Consider the following 20,976-nt stretch of genomic DNA (forward strand, 5'->3'; position numbering starts at 1 on the left):
GTGATTTTAAATTTTGTTAGATATAAAACATATAAAAGTACATGGCATCTCATAATGATTTGTAACGTCCTGTAGAAGAGGGCATTTTCAAGATAATTCTAAGCACTCCACTGTCTTGCCACAAGACTTGTGATTAGCTGACCATGTTTGGGCTCAAGAAATAAGCAGAATCACCTACTTACTTAGCTCTTGGATGGAAGATCACAAGGAAATCCCAGAGCAAATGGGACAGGAGGACAGATCACAAAAGACACTGCAATTGTGATACAAGATCCATCCCTTAATCATTGTGGTATTGTTCATGGAAGAAGCAACTTTTATTATGTGGTACCATCACTACATTTGTTTTGTCATTTTGACAATTTCATCAAATTCTGCAGATGCTCCTGTCCAAAGGCTATAAGTTAAATTGGAGGGAAAATCATGGAAGGAGGCAGTAGCAAACCATCCCTGTCCTCTTACTGTGCTTAAGAAAAATAACATGGATATGTACCTAAAATCACAAGGAATTGAACTTGACTGAAGCTTACTCCAAGGAAGTATGCATATATATGATAATCATTAGTTTCAATACATTTGCTTTACTGCATTCTGGTTTTTTGCTCTCTCCTTAGAATTTTCAGGACACATAGCCATTCCCCAATACTTCCATAATAATCTTGGAAGACAGTTTAGGCTCAATTGTCCCAAAATCATCAATGAGCTTTAGGGCTAGATTTAGTTTTACCTTGAATTTCCACAATCCAGCATTTTACTAGCATTGTGCTGGCTCCCACTTTAGCCTATGATAATGATCCTGCAGCTAGAAAGAATCTTTGTTGCTTTGGATATTACCTTACAACAGTTTAGTCAGAATTTAAATTTCTTAAAGATTAATTGTGAGTCAAACTCTGCTAATATCCTTAAGCAGAAGCTGCCTTTTTCCATCAGCATCTAAGATATAATAGACAGTGTTGCTGAACATGTTTGGAAAAAATTAATTGGAAAATACTTGGACCAGGAAAATGAGATTCAAGTTCTGACTTGACTGTCAAGTTCAGTGATGATCTTGGCACATTACTCATAGGTGATGTTCTGTCCATAGGCAGGTTGGAGCAACTTTTAGCTGAGAAAATATATTATTAAATCTAATGGACTTACAAGCAGAAGAAATGTCTATCCTGCTTCACAGAGTTTTTTGATAATAATATAAGCAAATAAAAAAGGGAAAACCATATCTCTGTGGCCTGGACTACTTGGGAAAAAGTTGATATGGAGAGGTTGGAAGAAAAATAGATACAATAATTCTTTTAAAGGCTTAAGAGACACATTCTCAGTGTTTTGGAGAAGGCAAAACATGTCCTGCTGAAAGTTGGTGTTTTTGCTCTTGACATTCAGTAGCCTGATCTGAGAGGAGAAGGCCTTGGGTTTATATAATTGTGACCTACCTCTGCTCAAAATGAAGCTGCTAATAGCTGAAGGACCCTGTTATCTCTTCTGCAGAGGACTTGGTAGCTGAACAGACTGAGGAGGTGTTCCGGAGCTATGCTTTCCATCGATACCAGCAGGAGCAGGAGCAAACTGAGGGGGATGCGCCAGTTGATCCAGAAATTGCTGCAATTCAGCAGGAGCCAAATAGGTAAGTACCGCAGGCTCTTAAATGTTTACTTAATCTGCCTCCATGTTCCAATTTAACCAGTTTATTTGTTCATTGTGCAGCATCAACAATTCGGTGGGTCGACGCTTAGCTATCATTGGTGATGACATCAATGCACGGTATGATAAGGAGTTCTCTGAGATGCTGAAGTCCTTGCAGCCTTCCAAGGACAATGCATATGAGTACTTCACCAGAATAGCCTCCAGGTAAGTGAGTTTGATGCTTATGCCTTTTTTAAGGTTGTGGTTGATGTTAACCTCTATACTGCTTGTACATGACAAGGATTCCTGGTGGCATGTAAACCAAACAAATAACAAATATGGAGCAGAGCAAAATCACAAATCTAAGCTGATATTTATTTATTTGGGGGTGGGGGGATTGCTTTCCACCTATCTTGACACACACAGCATCTCTTGGTAACAGGATCTTGGATTTACTTCTGTGTGAAGCATAAAGGCAATTGGTTCTTCAGTTCAATTTTTTTTTTTAAATCTTCTGAATGTAAGGCATCTTATAAAAAGGTACATATTTGCATTCCTATAATTCTGTGGCCTCTGGAAAAGGTTCCCACAGAAGAAAAGATATGTCAGACCTTCCCCTGTGAAGATGGAGAGAAAGGATCAGCTTTGGACAAGGTGCTCTGACTTCAGAAGCTGCCTCCCAGCCTCACTGAAGCTACATGAAGCCAGATCATCCCCAGAATCAGACCCAGGGTGTATATCTCTCATCTGAAGCTCCATGCAGGATGGGGTCCAAGCCAGATTGGAAAAAGAGGGTGGGATCTTCAATCACACAGAGTAGTGGCCACCATCTTAATTTAGGGCTGGTTGCTAGGATACAGCAGCAAGAGTAGACTACTGACCTGCCTATAAGCTTGCCAGAGGTGTTATCTTAGGAACAAGATAACATGGGAAAGAGTATGCTGGACTAAAAATGGACTTTGATCTGATTCAGAAGAATTCCTCTTCAGGCCATCAGATGTAGCATGAAGCCAATGAAAACCGTTATGAACCTGGAGATTATAATGGCAGTGATACCCAAACAAGAGGCTGTAAGGAGGTTTATGGTGTTCCGCTTGGGAAAGATTTAGTCGCAGTTTTCCCCTCTGTTTCTTTCTTTTCCTTTCCATCTGATTTTTATTTTTTTTTAAAGGAAATGGCAAAGGGTAAAATCACCAACTGAGAGAAAACAGTGACAATGTATATACATGCATCTTTACATTCACAAACATTGTTTTCCTGTTCCATCTAAAGATTACCTAACTCTCTTTCCTGTCCTCTTTTCTTGCTGTCCCCTCCTTGGGAAGCCAAGTTTCACCATTTTGCTGCCTTGAGGTAAAACAGCACTTACTGTGCTTTCTCTTTCCTCTTTTTCAGTTGCTATGTATGGGAACACTCTCCATGCTATGCCTGCTAAGTTTTCAGCCACATCTAATGTAATAAAGCTGATTTTTAAAATTGGATATCAGAATCACCCCATCAGATAGCTAAGGATTTCCAACCAACCATGCACCAAAGTTAAAAATGAAATATCTATAGCCACATGCTAGCACAGATTGTTTTTAAAGGATGCTGCCCAATATCATGGTGGCAGAATAAGCCTGTATGGACATTGTAGCAGAAAGAAAGGCCAGCTTCTTTCCCTCCAGGGTGGGATAGCCAGATCAGAGCTGATCCTACAGATTTAAGTATTTATCCAGGTCATAAGTCATCCACGTCATGGTTGTCCAAAAGGTGTTTTTTTCAAAAGGCTACTGGCCTTTGTTTTTCCTGTGGACAGGCAAAACATCAAAAAAAAAAAGGGGGGGGAGCTGCACTTTGACACATATTTCACATTTTTCCATCATTTTAGGGTCCCCCCCACTTTCCTTGTTTAGGGTGTTGAGATTTTCCAAAAAATCAACTTGTCATTTAGTTTCCCCCCTTAGAAATTGGTATGAACTTGTGCTGCTTATATTCAGTGATTTGTTGCCAAATTTTGGTGTTGGAATTTTCTAGTGTTTCAGGATTGGAAAACGAGGGGATTGTGGGTCTGAAATAGAACCAATCTTTGTATTTAACTTCCAGTTTTCAAAACCATTTCAAAAAGCCTAGAGATTGAAACATGTGGCATCTCATTCTTTTTTCCTACTATGCAAGTAATAGGAAACGAGGCAGGAATATTAATGTGCATTGCCTTGAGTTTTATATGTAAAAAAGCTGGAATCAAAATGTAATCATCATGATAATGGTTATCATTGATCTGGGAAGCCATCAGATTCAGAGGAAAAAGGCACTTTACACAGTCATAAAGGTGCTAAGTTTAAGAAACTTTGCTTTAGAAAGTGCACAGCTACACGTATAACACCTGTCAGCAGTTCCTTAAATTGCAGAAGTGTTTTCCCAGGGTCAAGCTGCAGTTCTTCTTCCCGTTAGAACCATTAGGATGAACAAGACATTAAGTTGCTGGGATCAAGACCTCAGTGTAATGCATTTCCTGAAGTAGCAAAGAACCGAAAATCTCTAATTTGCAACGGACCCTTCTCTTCCCCAGTTTGTTTGAAAGCGGCATCAATTGGGGGCGTGTGATAGCACTGCTGGGCTTCGGCTACAGGATGGCAATCCATGTATACCAGCATGGCATAACTGGCTTCCTGAGAAGAATTGCACGTTACATGGCTGAATTCGTGCTACACAATCGCATTGCACGATGGATTGCTCAGCAAGGAGGATGGGTAAGTGAACCGAAGAACCATCTTACCTGAGTATCCTTTGAAATATATTAATTACGTAATACAACTCCCAATTTGGAAGTGCCAGCCCTCCCCTGCTCTTCATATCCTGCATTGCCTTTAAATTTATTCTAGGTTTTTTCCCTTGCCAAATAAATTTAACAGTTATTTTATTAAGTTCTTCAAAAAAAAAATTTGTGCACTTTAATTGGGATCGTCTGAAATAGATATAGAAATTTTGGAAGAATATTCATTTTAATGGCAGCGATCCTGCCTAATAATGAAAGTTGCAGCTTACCCCATGTTTCTAAATCCTTCTTTACCTGTTGCATCAATTTATCATAATTATTTTCCTTAAATGTCTTACAATGTGCTGTCAACCATATTCCTAAGTATTTAGCTTTCTTTATCACTTGTATTCCCATAACTTCTTCTAATTCTATTTTCTGTTTTTCTGTTAAATTTTTAGTCATTAATTTAGTTTTCTTCCTATTAATTTTGAGGCCTGCTACTGCTCCAAATTGTTCTAATTCATTCATCAATTTTTGTCCTCTTTCTATTGGTTCCTCAATGAAAAAAATCATATCGTCCGCAAACGCTTGCAACTTATATTCTTCTTTCTTAACCTTTAATCCTTTTATATCTGGGTTCTGTCTAATTCGCATTAATAATGTTTCTAATGATAATATGAAGAGCAGGGGTGAGAGTGGGCAGCCCTGTCTGACTCCTTTTTCTATTTTTATTGGGCGGGTATATTCCCCATTTATTATAATATTAGCTTGTTGTGTATCATAAATAGTTGTTATAATGTTTTAAAATTTGGTGCCTACATTCATATTATAAATTTTTTGGATTAAAAATTGCCAATTTAAATTGTCGAAGGCCTTCTCTGCGTCTAAAAACATAAGTGCAATTTGTTTTTCGGGGTGGGCTTCATAAAATTCTAAGACATCTAGTACTATTCTTAAGTTGTTCCTAATTTGTCTGGTCGGGAGAAATCCATTTTGATCTTCATTTATATGCACGTTTAACATTCTTTTTAGTCTACTTGCTATAATAGAAGTAAATATTTTATAGTCAGTGTTTAAAAGTGAAATCGGCCTATAATTGTTTATATATCGGGGATCCGAATCCTCCTTCGGGATCAGCGAAATAAATGCCCCCCTCCATGAGTCCAGCATCCTGGCTGCCAATAAGACATCATTAAAACTTCCACCATAAGAGGTCCAATTTGTTCTGCAATTGCCTCTAGTAAGCCTCTAGTTTGTATAAAGTCTACTTCTCCATTTAGACAACTGGAATCTATTCTGATGGGCTCAATCTAGTGCTTCTAGGGGCACTATGGAAGCCTAACATCCTACTTGGTTCCTTCAACTGAAGAGGCCAAAGAAAATCCATAGCTGCTCTTGACAGGAATTTGAACCAGAGACCTTTGGAACCTATGAAGCTATCTTTTCAACTAGGTCAAATAACTGACCTTTCTAGCTTTTCATTGTTTGATGGAGATGGGTTGATTACTTTGCTGTAATTTACATGCTACTCAGTTCATAAATGCTCCAAGTGGTTTCCAGGAAGGGCATTCCTAAAACTATCTGGGGATACTGAGGCTAATATTTTCTCTTTCTAAAGCATATATTCTGCCTCTGAACCATGATGCAAAGCAGCTAAGCAAACGGTAAATAATACATGGACCTTGATGAATAATTGTGAAGAAAGGCACAGGGGAGGGTTGTCTTCCTTCTAAAACCCAAGTGTATATACATTTTAGTTCTTCAGATACTAATGACCCTTTCCGGAATTACTCTTTTGAAAGAATATGCTGAGAGAAGATCTTAAAGCCGCCTTTCCCCAACTTAATACTTTCTCTTTTGGCGACTGTAATTCCCTCCATTCCCAGTGAGCTGGCTGATGACAGTGCTAGGTGTTTAAAACCAACACTTCTGGGTAACACCAGGTTTGGAGAAGGCTAATACAGAATTGGATCTATAATGGTACTGTTCTGTCTCTAGGTGGCAGCACTGGACTTGAGCAATATTTATTGGAAATACATGTTGATGATAGCCTCCGTGATTGTGCTGGGCCAATTCGTTCTACGGCGTTTCTTCAATGACTGACAGGAAAAGAAAATGCTGCTGGTTTATTGCATAAAAAAGAAAGATCCAAGAAACAACAAAATGGGAAATAATGCATGTTACCAGCTTCTGTTCCACCAGGACATCCATTTATTAATCCTCTGCGTGGTGATTCCAAAGCAAAAACTTTAGTTAAAAGAAGAGTGGCACCAACCCTGAGGCAGAATTTGTTCCATCAAGCGGCCATTGACCAGCAGATCTTCATGGGATACTCCAGGCAGGTACTCATGGTATTGCAGACAAGAAAAATAGGTGCACTTCCCTCTGCAAGGTCTTTTTAAGAAGAACACCACCTCTTTGAGTTCATTCTCAGGACTAATTGAATTCTCAATCAGCTGAACCTCATCACCATAGAAAGAGTAAAACCACAAGGGGAATGTTCCATGATCTGTACAGACCAATTTTGAGCAGTTTTGCTCCTACGAGCTGGACCAGGGCTGAAAAAATTGACTAATTGCAGAGCTTTCTGAATTTATCTGTGAATCACATGCAAGGTTATACATGCTAGATATGAATATATATCTAGATATTCCAGAGAAGGGGAATAATGTGATAGCTGCATTATTTTTTATAGGCACTTTTTCATGCACTTGATAATTGCTGCCCTAAGTTGGTTGTAATATGGGCAGAGTAGCTCCTCTTGCTTTGTAGTGACTCTTCTGAGGTGAAGAGAGTCAGCTGCTTGTAAAGATTAAGAAATGAAGCTTGCTTCTTTTCAAAGGATGGTGCTCTGTTTCCCTTTGGATTAGGTATGATTGTGGTTCACCTCAAAGGTTGATATGTGTTTGGGAGTGGGCAGCAAAGAAATGGAGAACATTTCTTCAGGTTCCATTTTTTGACAATCGTTAAATCTGTTTTTACCCAAAGGATGGACAAAATGTGATTTCCTGCGGTCGTGGGAGTTGGAATCTGCTTTCCCTAATGAAAAATGGGCAAAATCCAGCCAAGTTGAGCAAATTTTAAGGCCCTTTCCTAGGAAGTTTACTCACTTCTGAGTAAATATGCATATAATCAGGCTGTAATCTTGTATTGATTTCAGTGGAATGTACTTAATCTTCCATCTGAAATTGGTGGAATATACAAGTGCATAACATTGTTCGGATCATGCTTAGCTAAATTCTTCCTTGCCTGTTTCATGAAACTTCTCAATGGGAACACAGAGGAGAAGGAGCAGGCAAATGTACAAAGCTGAAATTTTCTGTTCAACATAATTATTTTTTAATCTTGAGGTTATTATTTTTTTTTAAAAGAAATCCAAAACTAATTTTGTTATTTTTCTTCCAATACTCTCCCAAATGTTTACTTTGTATAGTTTTTTCCTAATGCCAAGTCTTATTTTGATGTCTAAGATAAAACTACTACTACATCAGGAAAAACTGACATTTTGGATACAACTGTGTTCTCTTTGCATACTTTATAAAGCCATAATTCAGTAATGAAACTTGAGTAGTTTTTTTCTGCCATTCAGTTACCAAAAATTCTTAAGCAGATGATTTGAATATAGTATGGATATTTTTATATTTCTGATTTTTTTAAAAAACAGATACTCCAGAGATTTCCTGAATGCATATGTCAATTTATTTTTAATATTGAAAAACATTAGCATTTTTCAGTTTAAAGATAGCATCAATCTGAACCTGATCATAGTCTTAAAAGAATTGTTGTGATAAAATATAGATAAATATATCTATTTCCTTTTACATGAATCAGTGTTTGGGGATTTGGCCAATGTTTGAACCTCTTCTGGCAGAAGAATAATCTAATATACTCATTTTAATGCACTTTTCTTCTTGAGCTTTTCTTAAAAACCGTATTCATATCTTATCCTAATAATAGACATTTTTGTGTGCACATCTCCTTAATATATACATTGTATATTATTATTTTTGAATTGCAATTTGTGCAGATTGCAATATATAGATTCATAATGATGAGCCTGATAAGTTCCTATACTAACTGAATGAATTTCTCACTGGCACTCTGCCATGTTTATCTTATACCTGCTTACTTCAAAGGATGTCCCCTATTTTTTTGCTGGAGCTTGTTGGCAATGCTTTCAATTCTGGAACATAATGTTTAGAAATCTTATTTCCAGAAATCCTTTCTAAAAGAACCCCTTCTAAAGACCTTCATGTTTGAACAGTTAAAGTAACTTAAGATAAGATGACTTATAGTTAGGGGTTCAGGCAGACGTTTCTTGTAAGAGTTGTACGATGGTCATAATTACAACCAGAGCAAATAGAATACAGTTCGTGTCATTGCTCCATTTTTCACCAGTGCAGTGAGCAGTTTTATCTGTAATCCAAAAACCAGTACTAAAGCAGCTATTAATACATAGCAGTCCAGAGCAGAAATTTGGAAGGGCATTGGGAAAAAAATCATCTTTTTTAATATTAGGATTAACATGGGGATCTGCAAAATACTTGAAGCATCTATTGCAGTTAATTTTTTCCTCAGTGCTGCAAATGAATTGGGTATTGTTCCTCAGTAACTTCTTCCCGAGGTCCTATCTCAAGTTTGCCTAATGGGTTCCTCTTCACTTAGTAGGTGAATCTACCTCAGAACTCTCAGGTTTGGATCCAAAGGAAACCAAGGCCCCTACCATAATCAGGAGAGGAGAATCTTTTAGCTAGGTGCAGTTAACCTTAACACCTTATATATGCTTACAGACACTGTAGTAGGCTATTCTTTTTCCTCTGTTATTGGCTCTAGTTTGTCAAGATCTAGGTTTCTGGTCCTCCTGTTGATTCATTTTCACCAAGCAGCAAAGTTTTCCCCTCTCTGATGCCATTATTCTACTGTCTTCGACAGGTTTATGTGAAGGCCATCATCGTTCCCACATCGTTGCTTTAGGCTAACTGTATCTATAGGCAGGATTGAGGCTACCTTAGGTGCCTCCTAGAGTCCCTGGAACTGACTTTTTGTTTTTACAACAGTGGAGACTGGAAGTTGTGGATTTTTTTTTTTTTTTGCCTTGGATGTCAAAATAATTTGGCTAGTTTTGGAATGATAATCCTTAACTTTGCAAGCAAGAAAAGCAACAGGATATTTTGCTCTTCTGCCTCAGGTGACAAAACTTTCTGGGCTAATGCTTTATATCAATGAGAAAGTGACCCCACAAATGCATAAATAACAAAAAGAGGACACCCAATGAGATTTACAAAACAAAGTTGGGCATGACTTCCAAAGACATTTTCCAGAAGCGTAAGGAACTCAATTGACTCCAGGCAAATAATTGCATAAAATAAATGCCTAGCTGCAGGTATGCTTAAAAGAACACCATTTGCCTTGCTGCATAAAATGTTTGTGTGTCCACCTTTTGTCCTCCCCTGCAAGTTGGATAAAATATGGGTCTCATTTCTACTGTGCTCATGGGTAAATATGCCAGAAGAAGTCCAATTGCCTCTTATTGTATAGCATGGTGCTTTCTTCTGCCTTTACTAGCTGTGGATGCTTGGGACATCGCTTTGTCAGGTGTCCCCCAAGAAAAGACAGCATGTGGCCTTTTAAACATCTCATTATAGGTATAACTGTCATGGAGTCTCAGGACCCTGCTGAAAATCCTGCTGCAGGTTGTAAGGCACACAAGATGTTCTAGCCAGGCTTGTTGGCTCTGCTACCCAATCTGAACTGAAAGGCTGACTTACACCACATCCCGCTCTGCCTGATCCACTAGGAAAAACCATGGAGGTGGTAGAAAGTTCTCTTTAAGAGACAATTGCCTGCCATTGCTAATCATACCGAGTTTTCCCATTAAGATGTGAAGGTGTGACAGGACTCCCAGCCTAGTTTAAAAATCGAAGTCATTTTTGCTAGTTACTGCAGTACTGTTTTTTGGGGGGGTGGGGGAAGGGAACAACAATGTCTGTTAATAAATTTTTCATTTTGGGTTTAAAATGTGAGTAACCTGAGCAGGGGTGGGATCCGACAGGGTTAACTACCAGTTCGGTCATTTACGAGGTTCGGTCATTTACGATGTACTTCCCTGCATGCTGCCCCACGTGCCTGTACATCGTCATCAGCATGCTGCGTGCAGAGAAGCAGCCTTTGCCTTTTAAAAAGCCCTTTTTTCCTGCTTTTTTAACTGCAGCTGTGCCTTGCACGGCAGCTGAAATTGAAAAAAATCAGGAAATAATGGTCAGGTAAGAGCCTGGGTGGGCAGGTGGGCAAAAACATCAGCAGACATAGAACCGGTTCTTTGTCTGCTGCTCTTCAGAGCTACCAGTTCTACAGAGGTGGACAGAACCAGTAGAAACCCACCCCTGAACCTGAGTATAGCATTTTAACACATAAACTTGTAACACAGAGCCTGATCTTTGTCATCCTGTTGATTTAAGACATATTTAAGCCTCAGTAAAGGCAAATATGGACTTGGCATTAAGTGTTTTTTGAGGACTAGATAGCATCATTTGATTTAAATTCTCCATGTAAACCATGGAACATGTGCCTCACTAAAGCATTATATACATTCCTGATAATATTTGAATTTACATTCATGAAGGTTAAAACCAATGGTTTACTAAATAAGAACTGTCCAGTCAATGGAGAAATACATTGTGTTTTCTTTCCCTTTAGCTATAGTTTTGTTTTGTTTTTTAAGTTAAATCTTGAAGGGAATATAATAACGAATGACTTTTTTTTGTCTTTAATTTAAAAGTATTTCCCACTTTCCTCAGGAGCCTGAAGGGAATTAAAAAAACACAATAGTGCAGGGATGTCAAACTTGCGGTGTCACATTGTCATCACATTACGTATCATGCCTTCACCCCCTTTGCTAAAATGGGGGTGGACATTGCCAGCACGTGATGCATCCGGCCCATGGGCCACGAGTTTGACACCCCTGCAACTTGCTAGGTTTTAAAATTTGTGGACTTCAACTCCCAATATTCCCATGCTAGCTGGGAAACTGTTTAATAGGTACTAGCCTTTCTGCTAAGCAGCAAGAATCACCTTTTTCCCATTATTTTATTTAGAAATTTGAATTGCCAGAGAAAGCAAGAGCTTTTTACTCACAAAATACCTCTGGAAGAGCTGCAGATAGGTACAATCAAACCCAACTACAGAAAGACAGGCTTTGGAATAAATTCAGTTTTTGAAGGATGTTGTTGAGATCTTAACTATCCTTTCTACTTGCATTGGGTTGAGGTTTGGAAATACGATTAAATACAGGATGGCAGCTGGTAGGTATGCTTCATCTGGCCTCTATATATCGAGGAGAAGAAAAATTTCTGTTGTTGGAAAAGAAGATAATCAAATCAATCATGTCTTAAGGAAAAAAAGAACCACAGGTGGGTTCCATTCTACCTCCATCATAGAAAAAAAGGGAAGTGAACCTCAATGGAAGGGACTGCTAATATTTCTGGAGATACAGAAAATGTGCCTTATCATATACCATAATTGTATTTCATTGTATGCCATACCCATGAGGAAATGTATTGACTTTTTACCAGAAAGTTGAATCTTTTATGTGCTTTTTTTAAAAAAGGTGCTCAAATTGTGAAGTGCCTAGCACATTGTTGGTTGAAAATAAGTGCTATACAGCAGGGTCTGTAAAATATATATTATACACACACATTAAAATAAAACTTGCTTATTCATATGCTTCTCTATTCTTTGAGCACAGAGTTCCAAATTATATTTGAATATTCTCTTGATTTTAAGAAAATCATTGAAAAGTGTAGGTGCTCTGAAAGGTACCTATGACTGTATGCCATAAAAGTTCTTAGTAATGCTATATCCAGGATTGGATGTAGCAGCTTGAATGTGCAATGTTTTTTTCTTCCGGTTTTTCTGTTTCTAAAGCGTAAGATTGTATTTTCCATGTTGGCAGTCTGATGAGCTCAGACAATTAAAAGGAATTGGAAATGACCAGAAGTTAATGAAGGAAAAAGTCAGTTAACTTATATAGCCATAATGTTTGAAATGGAAAATAGAAAGGAGTACTTAGATATTGCAATCTGATACAGCGAGGAGGGGTGCATCCCTTTTGGAGCTGAGGGCCATTCCTGGCCTTTAAATGGCACGCCAGTGACCCATATTTCAAAAAGCAAGGCAAGGACACCAAGCTGTATTTCAATTCATTTCAATTTCATTCAATTTAAAATCAAAAATCCCTTAAGCAGTTTTCTTTATTGTTTCAATTTTGAGTACAAACTGTAGCCCATACACAAAAAGATCTCTTGTCAGCATCAACAGCAGCTGGCTCAGGGTGGGGTGCTTCATATGCATACAAGCTTAGGATGGATCAAAGCAAAAAATGTTTTGCATAGTTGTTATTAAACCTAATTAAATATAGCAAATATTTGTATTCTTTGTTTCCACATTCAAAATTACAATTCACAGGGACTTTTGGAAAGGCTCTGGAAGCATTATCCAAAGTGGGGAAAGCGGGGGGGGCAAATTGAGCACCTCTGCTGTCCACTCTTGCCGATGATTAATTGGCCTGATGAATTCCAACAAGCTTATTTATCAGTCTGATGAGGAAGGAATGCACAATTGTACACTTTTCAAAAAATGGAGATTGTCGTCATCTTATGGGGAGCATTCATTGCATGCCAACAAAAATTAGCTTGGTTTCAAGCATGTATATGTATATGTATATATATGTTTTCTTAAGTTTTCATGGGTACTTACATGTGTGGTATTCAGCTTTGTTCGGGTATTTTCCCACGTCATTATAGCTGTACTTTTAAAGTAACGTTTCGGCAGAATCTCATCTGCCATCATCAATACAGAACACAATACAGAAGCCTGATGATGGCAGATGAGATTCTGCTGAAACGTTACTTTAAAAGCACAACTATAATGACGTGGGAAAATACCCGAACAAAGCTGAATGCCATACATGTAAGTACCCACGAAAACTTAAGAAAACATGTGTGTGTGTGTGTGTGTGTAGATATAGATATATAAAATATAGAGAGATATATATAAAATATATATTATTGTATCATTAATCTTTTAGGCACGGGATCCATTCCCCCAAAACCGAATTACGTTGTACCCAATTTTGCATAGTATGAGGAAGACAATATTTGTCCCTCCAAATGAATGTTTGACTCCAGTTTCCATCACTATTTGCCAAACTTACTGGGAGTAATGGAAACTGGACTTCCCACAGCTCTACCCATTGCCAAACTCTGTTGCTGAAAAACTATCAATGTATTTGTTATAATATTTAATTATCTTGGTTTGCAATCTAGTTGAAGATATAAAACAACAAAAAGAAGAGTATAAATATCTGAAAATTTAGAAGTCACTGGTTTTGATTGTTGGCTTATAATAGTAATTCCTATGGAAGCTATTTAGCTCCGTGTCTGCAGCTGTTCAAAGAACTCTAGGGGATTTTGCAGTCTGAATATGCATAGACACACTCAGTCTCAGTGACATTGCAGCTATTTACTACAGATAGCTCTCTTTTGGATCTGAAGGCCTTCATTTTGTTGCCCCTGAGGTTTGGGCTTCTGCTCTACACAATGTTAAACATTCGGAAATATTTTTTCCAAATATGTAAAGTATATCTCTCCTATTTTCAGGCAGGAAAGGAAACTTTATACACTCTTTTAAAACCTCAAAATACTTCGAATTAGGAACAAAATTTAAAATTTTCAGAAGATGCTACATTGACCAAGGGAATGTTTTTTTAAAACAAAAAGTTATCTCTAAAATAATTTGGAAAACAAACAGATTTTAAAACATGTTTTCTTCAGAGCTCATACAATTGGAAGTGGCTGGCCACAGAATGTTTATTTCAGACAATCGTATACTTATAATGCTTTGCCTCTTGCCTAACTGCTGTGGCCATGGAAAACTGCTCAGCTCCACGTCAAGGAGACACTTCAGGATTGATTACTGCAACAATCCTATTTGAAGAAGCTCCTTCAGTCAAAAACTCATTTCTCCATACTGAAACCTTAATGCTGGTGGAAAAGGGCATTTGTGCCAGTGCTTCAAAGATGGCAGGCAGTGTGCATAGTTCTAATGGGCTTGAAACAAGCATTTTATTGTAATTCAACAAAACGTGGAGCAAATTAGCTGTATCAAAGTGCTTGTTTTAATCCTAACTGCCTAACCCCTTCCAGAATTTATTGTATTATAAAATGCCTCTAGACATGTGGAATTCACAGGCTTCTTTAAAAGGTTTCTCTAAAAATAAAGCTGAAGTTGGAAACTGATGTTTGGTTGACCTCCATTTTGAAATTATAGGTTGGGGTAAATCAGATGGGACAGAGACTGTCTGTTGCCAAGCACCTTGTTGGATATTCCAGTTATAAGGAAAGAGCGCAGCAATCCCTTGCTAATGGGGCAAAAGAGTTGCCCCCAAGTTTAAGCCTTCCATAAGAATGTATAGACTTGATATGGGAAAACCACTAAAGCTGAGTGAAAATAGTTCAAATAACTAAATGAAAGAGGACAATCAATATGTACACTTTCTGCTGATACAATACTGAACTGTTACCAAAGGGGTGTCTGTGCTCTAAAATGTTCCCTTCGCTGAGTACTGTTTCCATCATACAACTTTTAGCAAGAAGTCCTTCAGTTCTACCTTGCAATTTACCAACCTCTAGGATGAATGGAGCAATGTAGTTCTTCTAGCACTCTTAGTTTATATCTATTCCTTGAATTATGAGATCATCATCTATTCTTAATGCCCTGCCTGTTGGCAGATTGGCCAGTGGCCTATAAAGACTTAGAAAGAATGCTTCCAGCTGCACCTGCTGCCATAGGTTCTTTCCCCCTTTGTTCAGAGAAAGGTTAAATTGTAATGAAAGACAGACAGCCCTCATAAAAAGTGCAGCTGTCTACCCTGCTGAGCCTCCTAATGTGAACATTGCCTCTCCCCATTGTCAAGGGGATGATAAAAGTTTGCGCATACGATCTTGTCAATGAAGCCAACATTGGAGTAGGGATATTTCAGTCCAGAACCAACCTTGCTCCTGATTTTCTGCTTTATAAGCAACATAGTCCTGGGTGAGAGAAAGAAAATGGATGTCAGCTAGTTTAATTTACTTTGTTGTCACTGCACCTCATACAACAAAATTAAATACCATCTTCAGTGTACATTATGACTAACGTACAAACACACATCTTCACATTCTATACATTGAATTGAAACCCCCTGATATTGCATTAATATTGCACTACTCTGTAGAACTCAATAGTTACTGCCCTGGGATAGAAGCTGTTTTTCAGCCTATTTGTCCTTGTTTTTATTATCCTCTACCGTCTGCAAGGTGGTAATAGTTCAAAAAAAAAAGGGTTTCTAGGAAGAGAGGGATCTTTGAGGATGTTTTGAACTTTCTTATGGCAATAGGAGCTATAAAGCTCTTCTGAAGAGGGTAGAGGGCAACCAATGATGATCTGGACAATGATGTTAACCCTCGGGAGTGCTGTCCTATCTGCCACTATGCAATTGGCAAACCATACACAGGTGCAGTAAGTTAAAATACTCTATGGTGCAGCAGTAGAAGGTCAGCAATTTTTCATTCAGTTGTTTTCTGAGAAGTCTCAGATAGTATAATCTCTTCTGGACCCTTTTGACAGTGCTGCAATGTGAGCACCCCAGGTCAGGTCCTCTTTTATGATAACACCCAGTGGTGCAAAAGTGGCTAATTAGTCTACTCGGTCTCCATTGATAAGCAAGGGCTAGATGTCTGATCTGTTCCTTCTATAGTCCACTATAAGCTCCTTGGTCTTATTGGTGTTGAGGACCAAGTTATTGTCTCCCACCATGAAAGCAACAGGTCCACCTCATCTCGGTAAGCAGACTCATCCCCCTGAGAGATGAGTCCCACCACTGTTGTATCATCTGCAAATGTAGTAATAGTATTACTAGTGTGAGTGGGAATGCAGTCATGCACATAAAGAGTAGAGTAAGGGACTCAACACACAACCCTGTGGTGTACCAGTGTTAAGAATAAGGACTGAAGAGGTATGATTACCTAATCTGACCCACTACGAGCGGCCAGACAGGAAATCCATAATCCAAAGGCAGATTGACTAAGAAAGTCCAAGGTCCAGAAGTTTAGGCACTAGTCTATGTGGAAGAATTGTGTTAAATGCAGAACTAAAATCTACAGAAAGCATCCTCACATTACCCACTCACCCCCAACATGCTGTTCTAGATGAGTCAGAGCAGTGTGAAGAATGATGGCTATAGCATCTGTAGATCTATTCTTTTTTTTTGTATGCAGACTGGTGTTTATTTTTTTAAAAAGCAAAATGAGCGGGACAATGGCCATAGAGAAGAGAATCAACAGTCGGAAGTGCCCTCAGACTCCATCCTGCACAGCTTATAGTGGCATCACTTTTTTACTAGGGGAATTCTTAAACTCAGATTAAATACAGGAAAAGGTGGCTAGAAGGAGCTGACCTGAGTCTTATGGTCTGCAGTCTGTTTAATTTTCTTCATCTTAAGCTGACACAAGTGCAACAAATCTTCCACTCCAGCATCCATATGGGCTCTGGACCGTCAGGATTAATTCAAAATGTTTATTATTTCCTATATATTTTAACCTGCACCAGCCTCTTCATGGTAGGGCCTCCCTTCTAGCTTTTGGCACCAAGTTGAAAGTCTAGACAGCAACGTTAAGATGAGTGGACTTCAACTCCAAGAATCCCCCATGCTGGCTGTGGAATTCTGGGAGTTGAAATCCACAGCTTAGTGTTGCTGACCTGAAGAAACACTGCAGTAGAGCATCCCCTACAACAGGAGGCCAATACAGTTATTCCCTTGGTGGCTCCAAACTCAATTAGACACCTGGAGATTAAAAATAAAAAGCCACATTCCAAACTATTTAGGACCTTAAAAGTGCTGGCGGTACTGCACAAAATAAAATATTTTTAAAAATCACTATCAAAATGGCAAGGAAAATACTGATAATGTGGCAGTGCTGATTGGTGAAGCCACTTTCTAGTAGAATCCATTAGCAGAAAGGCCAAAGAGAAATTGGGCTTTTTAAAAATCTTCCTTCTAGCAGTCAGATGGTGGCTGGGAAGGCAAAGGATGCCTCTGTCTGCACCATGGAAACATCTTGTTGACTTCCCACTAGTATTTATATATATGTACATATATTTCCATCACCTTATCTATGCCCCTTTAGGGAAAGCAACATTATGCAAAATGCAGCAAAGTGGTAAGAAATCATGAACAAAAGAAAGGCAGGAAATAAAGAGCAAATTGAATTGAGTCAGCACCAATCCCATTCGCTATTGCCTCCATACGTTTCTGTCCTTGCAAACCATTCCACTTCCATCTCTCCATACGTCCATCCGCATGCTGCCTTTTATCCCTGAAGTTTAGATGCTCTCTCCAGGGGCTGCTTTTGAAGATCATCCAGAAGGTGCAAATTGTTCAGAATGCAGCAGCTCTCTTGATGGACATTCATTGCTGGAAGCATATCTGCATTGTAAGCACTACATTGGCAGCTAGTGGTTTACCTGTACAATCCAAAGTGCTGGTTATTAGCCATAAAGCCATTTATGGCTGGTTGTTTTACAACATGTAGGAACTCTGCCAAGCAGAGTCGATTCTTCTGAGGTTCCTCTTCAAAAAACTGTTGGTGGTGCCCCATTTTTGTGAAGTGAAAGGAGCTGCTTTTTGATAACCCTCCTGTAATTTGGAATAACCTCCTCCATAACTAGATTAGCCCTTTATGGTACTTAACTAAAACTGAGCTCTTCTGGAGAGCATGAGGGATTAATGTGATGTTGCCATCTGTGTCTAATTCATTGCTCGGTTTTATATTTATATTTTTCACCCTGGGCATTTTATTTCTTTGTATTGATGTCTGTATTTTCTTTTGTTGTTGCTGCCAGCCAGTGGAATTTGTGAGTTATATAGGCAGCATACACAGACCTAATAAGTAAATAAATTTTTGAAGAAAATGTTTGCTGGAAGCCTCTCTTGCAACAGGCACATAGTATCACAATTCCAGTTCTTGATTTAATTCTTATGTTTTACTATATTTAAAGAGGCAGCTGAAGGCAGTTAGTTAATAGCACTTCCAGAAAATTCTGGCTAATCCCGTGAGTTGAACATCTGCTCCTTAAAACAAATGACTTCCACCAAATAATTTTATTCAGTGCTGTTTGAGCATCATAAAACATTACACTAATTCTTTGCAATTGCAATAGTGCTAAATTCCATCTGGACACATCAGCTCTGCTTTAAGGCCATAAAAAATGAAATAACTATCAATAGACAAAGTGAAGAAGTTTTAATGCTCTGTACATTGCTGGCAAATCCCTAATGGAAATGGATATCTAGCTTTTATTTGCATTTAACCTACATCTGTAATGTTGTTATTGTGTATTCAAGTAGCTTGTGCTAGCTTTGGTGAAGAGGTGTTCCCAAGTGCATATAGTTAATGAAGGCTATGAGGAAAGAACATCAGTAATTAAAGTGCAAATCCAATTGTTCAGATGTTTATGCAGCTAAGTTTGTTTACAGCACAGGCCTATTTGAAATGCATATTCAGGGCTGATACTGCTATAAACATAGGAATACAAGCAGAGCATTTTTTTAAAAAATCAAGCCATATACGGTTACTTAGCCATTGCTGAGCCACTGTCAGTAGAAATAAGCAACAGGTGATCCTAGAAGTCAACTAACAGATGGCCCTAAAAGTCTAGAGCACTTTTTCTAAATTATTTTTCAAATGGGCAGGATCTTAATAACTACAGGGACCAGCTTAGCTGATGTTTCCAATCCAATGCCACCTTCCTAGATTCAGCTGTCCAAGCAACAAACACCAGGAACAGTCAACTGGGCGCAGGTTTCTTTATAAAAGCACAAACTGTAAACCATTTAGGAACATCATACAGTATTATAATGCCTTATAATGGAGTATTATAATGTATTATAATGGATGGGAACTGAACTGAACTGAACTGGAAATAAGGAGAAACTTTCTGACAGTGAGAACAATCAACCAATGGAACAGCTTGCCCTCAGAAGTTGTGGGAGCACCATCACTTGAGATCTTCAAGAAGCGATTGGACTGCCATTTGTCAGAAATGGTGTAGGGTCTCCCGCTTGGGGGGGTTGGACTAGATGACCTACAAGGTCCCTTGCAACTCTGATTATCTGTTAAATCTGCCTCAGTTCAATAATCTGCTTGAAAAAATAAAAAGGATAACTCTATTCTGCCTTTGCAAGGAAAAAGGAAGCAAGCTTGAAGGCTCACTTAAATGTGTATATCTTGCTAGCAGTCCATGGTTGGTGACCAGCTTGCTTCATGGATCCTGTCAATGCAACATTTCTACTTGGGAATCTGGTGTGAAAGACTAAAGAAAAGATGATGTTCATCCAATAAATATTGCCATTGCTTGGACTATACTGTAAGCAAGCATGAGGTGAAATGGTCTGTTCATTTCTGGGCTTATTCTAAGACAATTTTTCTAAAACAGAATATGTAGCAGGACTCATGTTTAATAAAACATATATAAGATCAGACTGAGAGAAGTTGCCATTGTTTTACTGCCCCAGAGGTAGATTCTGCAGTGAAACTAATACCTTCACTTAATGAGGATACCCTCTCCAGTTATCTATATCTTGGATTTGGAAGATAGAGTTAGTTGCTATAAATCTCATAATGATGGATACTGTTTATTGCAGGTGCCTTGGGTTGTTTAGAATGGTTACTAAGTCATTTGATGATTGTTCAAGGCAAAGAGCAATAAGCTTTGGGATATAAAGCAAATCCTAGTAATATGAAGAAATGAGCAGCAAGCTACGAAAGCCACTAAATCCTTAAATTTCTTCTGCTGTTTTGTATTCTCTCTGAAATATCTATAGATAAAATTTCAGCAGTGCCATACTGTAGCATCATTGTTCTAAGTTATATTTAGCTGGAATAAAGCTTATTTGGGAAGTTGGGCTTAAAGAGGATATTAGCCGCCAAGTTCTGACTTGCTTTTCTGCAACAATTCTTCATATTTGCTGTGGAAGGATTTGAATAGCTTCAGCAACTGAGCAGGTGTTTCACTGTACAGCCATTTTTCCTAAACTAAGCAAACTCCTATATTTGGAGCTCATAAACTGAAGCCAGTAAGAATCTTTTTTTAATTTATAGCTAATATTGATGCCTGTATTATAAATCTTAAGCTAGACATCTGCTAGGCTTTCAGTCTGCTCTGGAATGTGGAAACTTTTTCAGAGGAAAAACAAATCTAACTTTTGTTGTTGTTTAAATGTATCAGGAAAGAGCAGAGGAGTCACTGAGAAGTTTTATAACTCAGTTTAACCAAGGGAATAGCCAGGAAGAAATGATGGCTCTGATAACATTATTTTCCTTAGACAACAATGCCCTATGCCATTGTTCTACCAAGACCCAGTAAACAGCAGTGTAAATGGGAAGAGTTGATTTATTCACAATCTTAGTATGGAAAAGTCACACTTGTTTCATTTTAAATATCATTTTTTATTCCTCTAGCAATTAGATTTGCTGTACACATAGGGTGTCATTGGAAGAATTCTCAAAGACACCCCATTTTTC

General features: G+C 38.3%; 1 protein-coding gene across 3 annotated transcripts in view; it reads left to right on the plus strand.

Annotated features, from left to right (window-relative positions):
* Positions 1-12,075, plus strand: part of BAK1 (BCL2 antagonist/killer 1) — a 28,555-nt gene extending 16,480 nt beyond the window's left edge. For all 3 annotated transcript variants that reach the window (XM_026716916.2, XM_087929610.1, XM_026716915.2), the window contains exons 3-6: positions 1,483-1,618; positions 1,699-1,842; positions 4,169-4,349; positions 6,356-12,075. In XM_026716916.2, the coding sequence (XP_026572701.2) occupies positions 1,483-1,618; positions 1,699-1,842; positions 4,169-4,349; positions 6,356-6,460 (566 nt within the window). In that variant the 3' untranslated portion in view covers positions 6,461-12,075. The remainder of the gene's footprint in view (positions 1-1,482; positions 1,619-1,698; positions 1,843-4,168; positions 4,350-6,355) is intronic.
* Positions 12,076-20,976: the final 8,901 nt, after the last annotated feature.

Source organism: Pseudonaja textilis, chromosome 3, assembly GCF_049901715.1.
Source record: "Pseudonaja textilis isolate UNSWEBS1 chromosome 3, rPseTex1.2, whole genome shotgun sequence".
Lineage (NCBI taxonomy): Eukaryota > Metazoa > Chordata > Lepidosauria > Squamata > Elapidae > Pseudonaja > Pseudonaja textilis.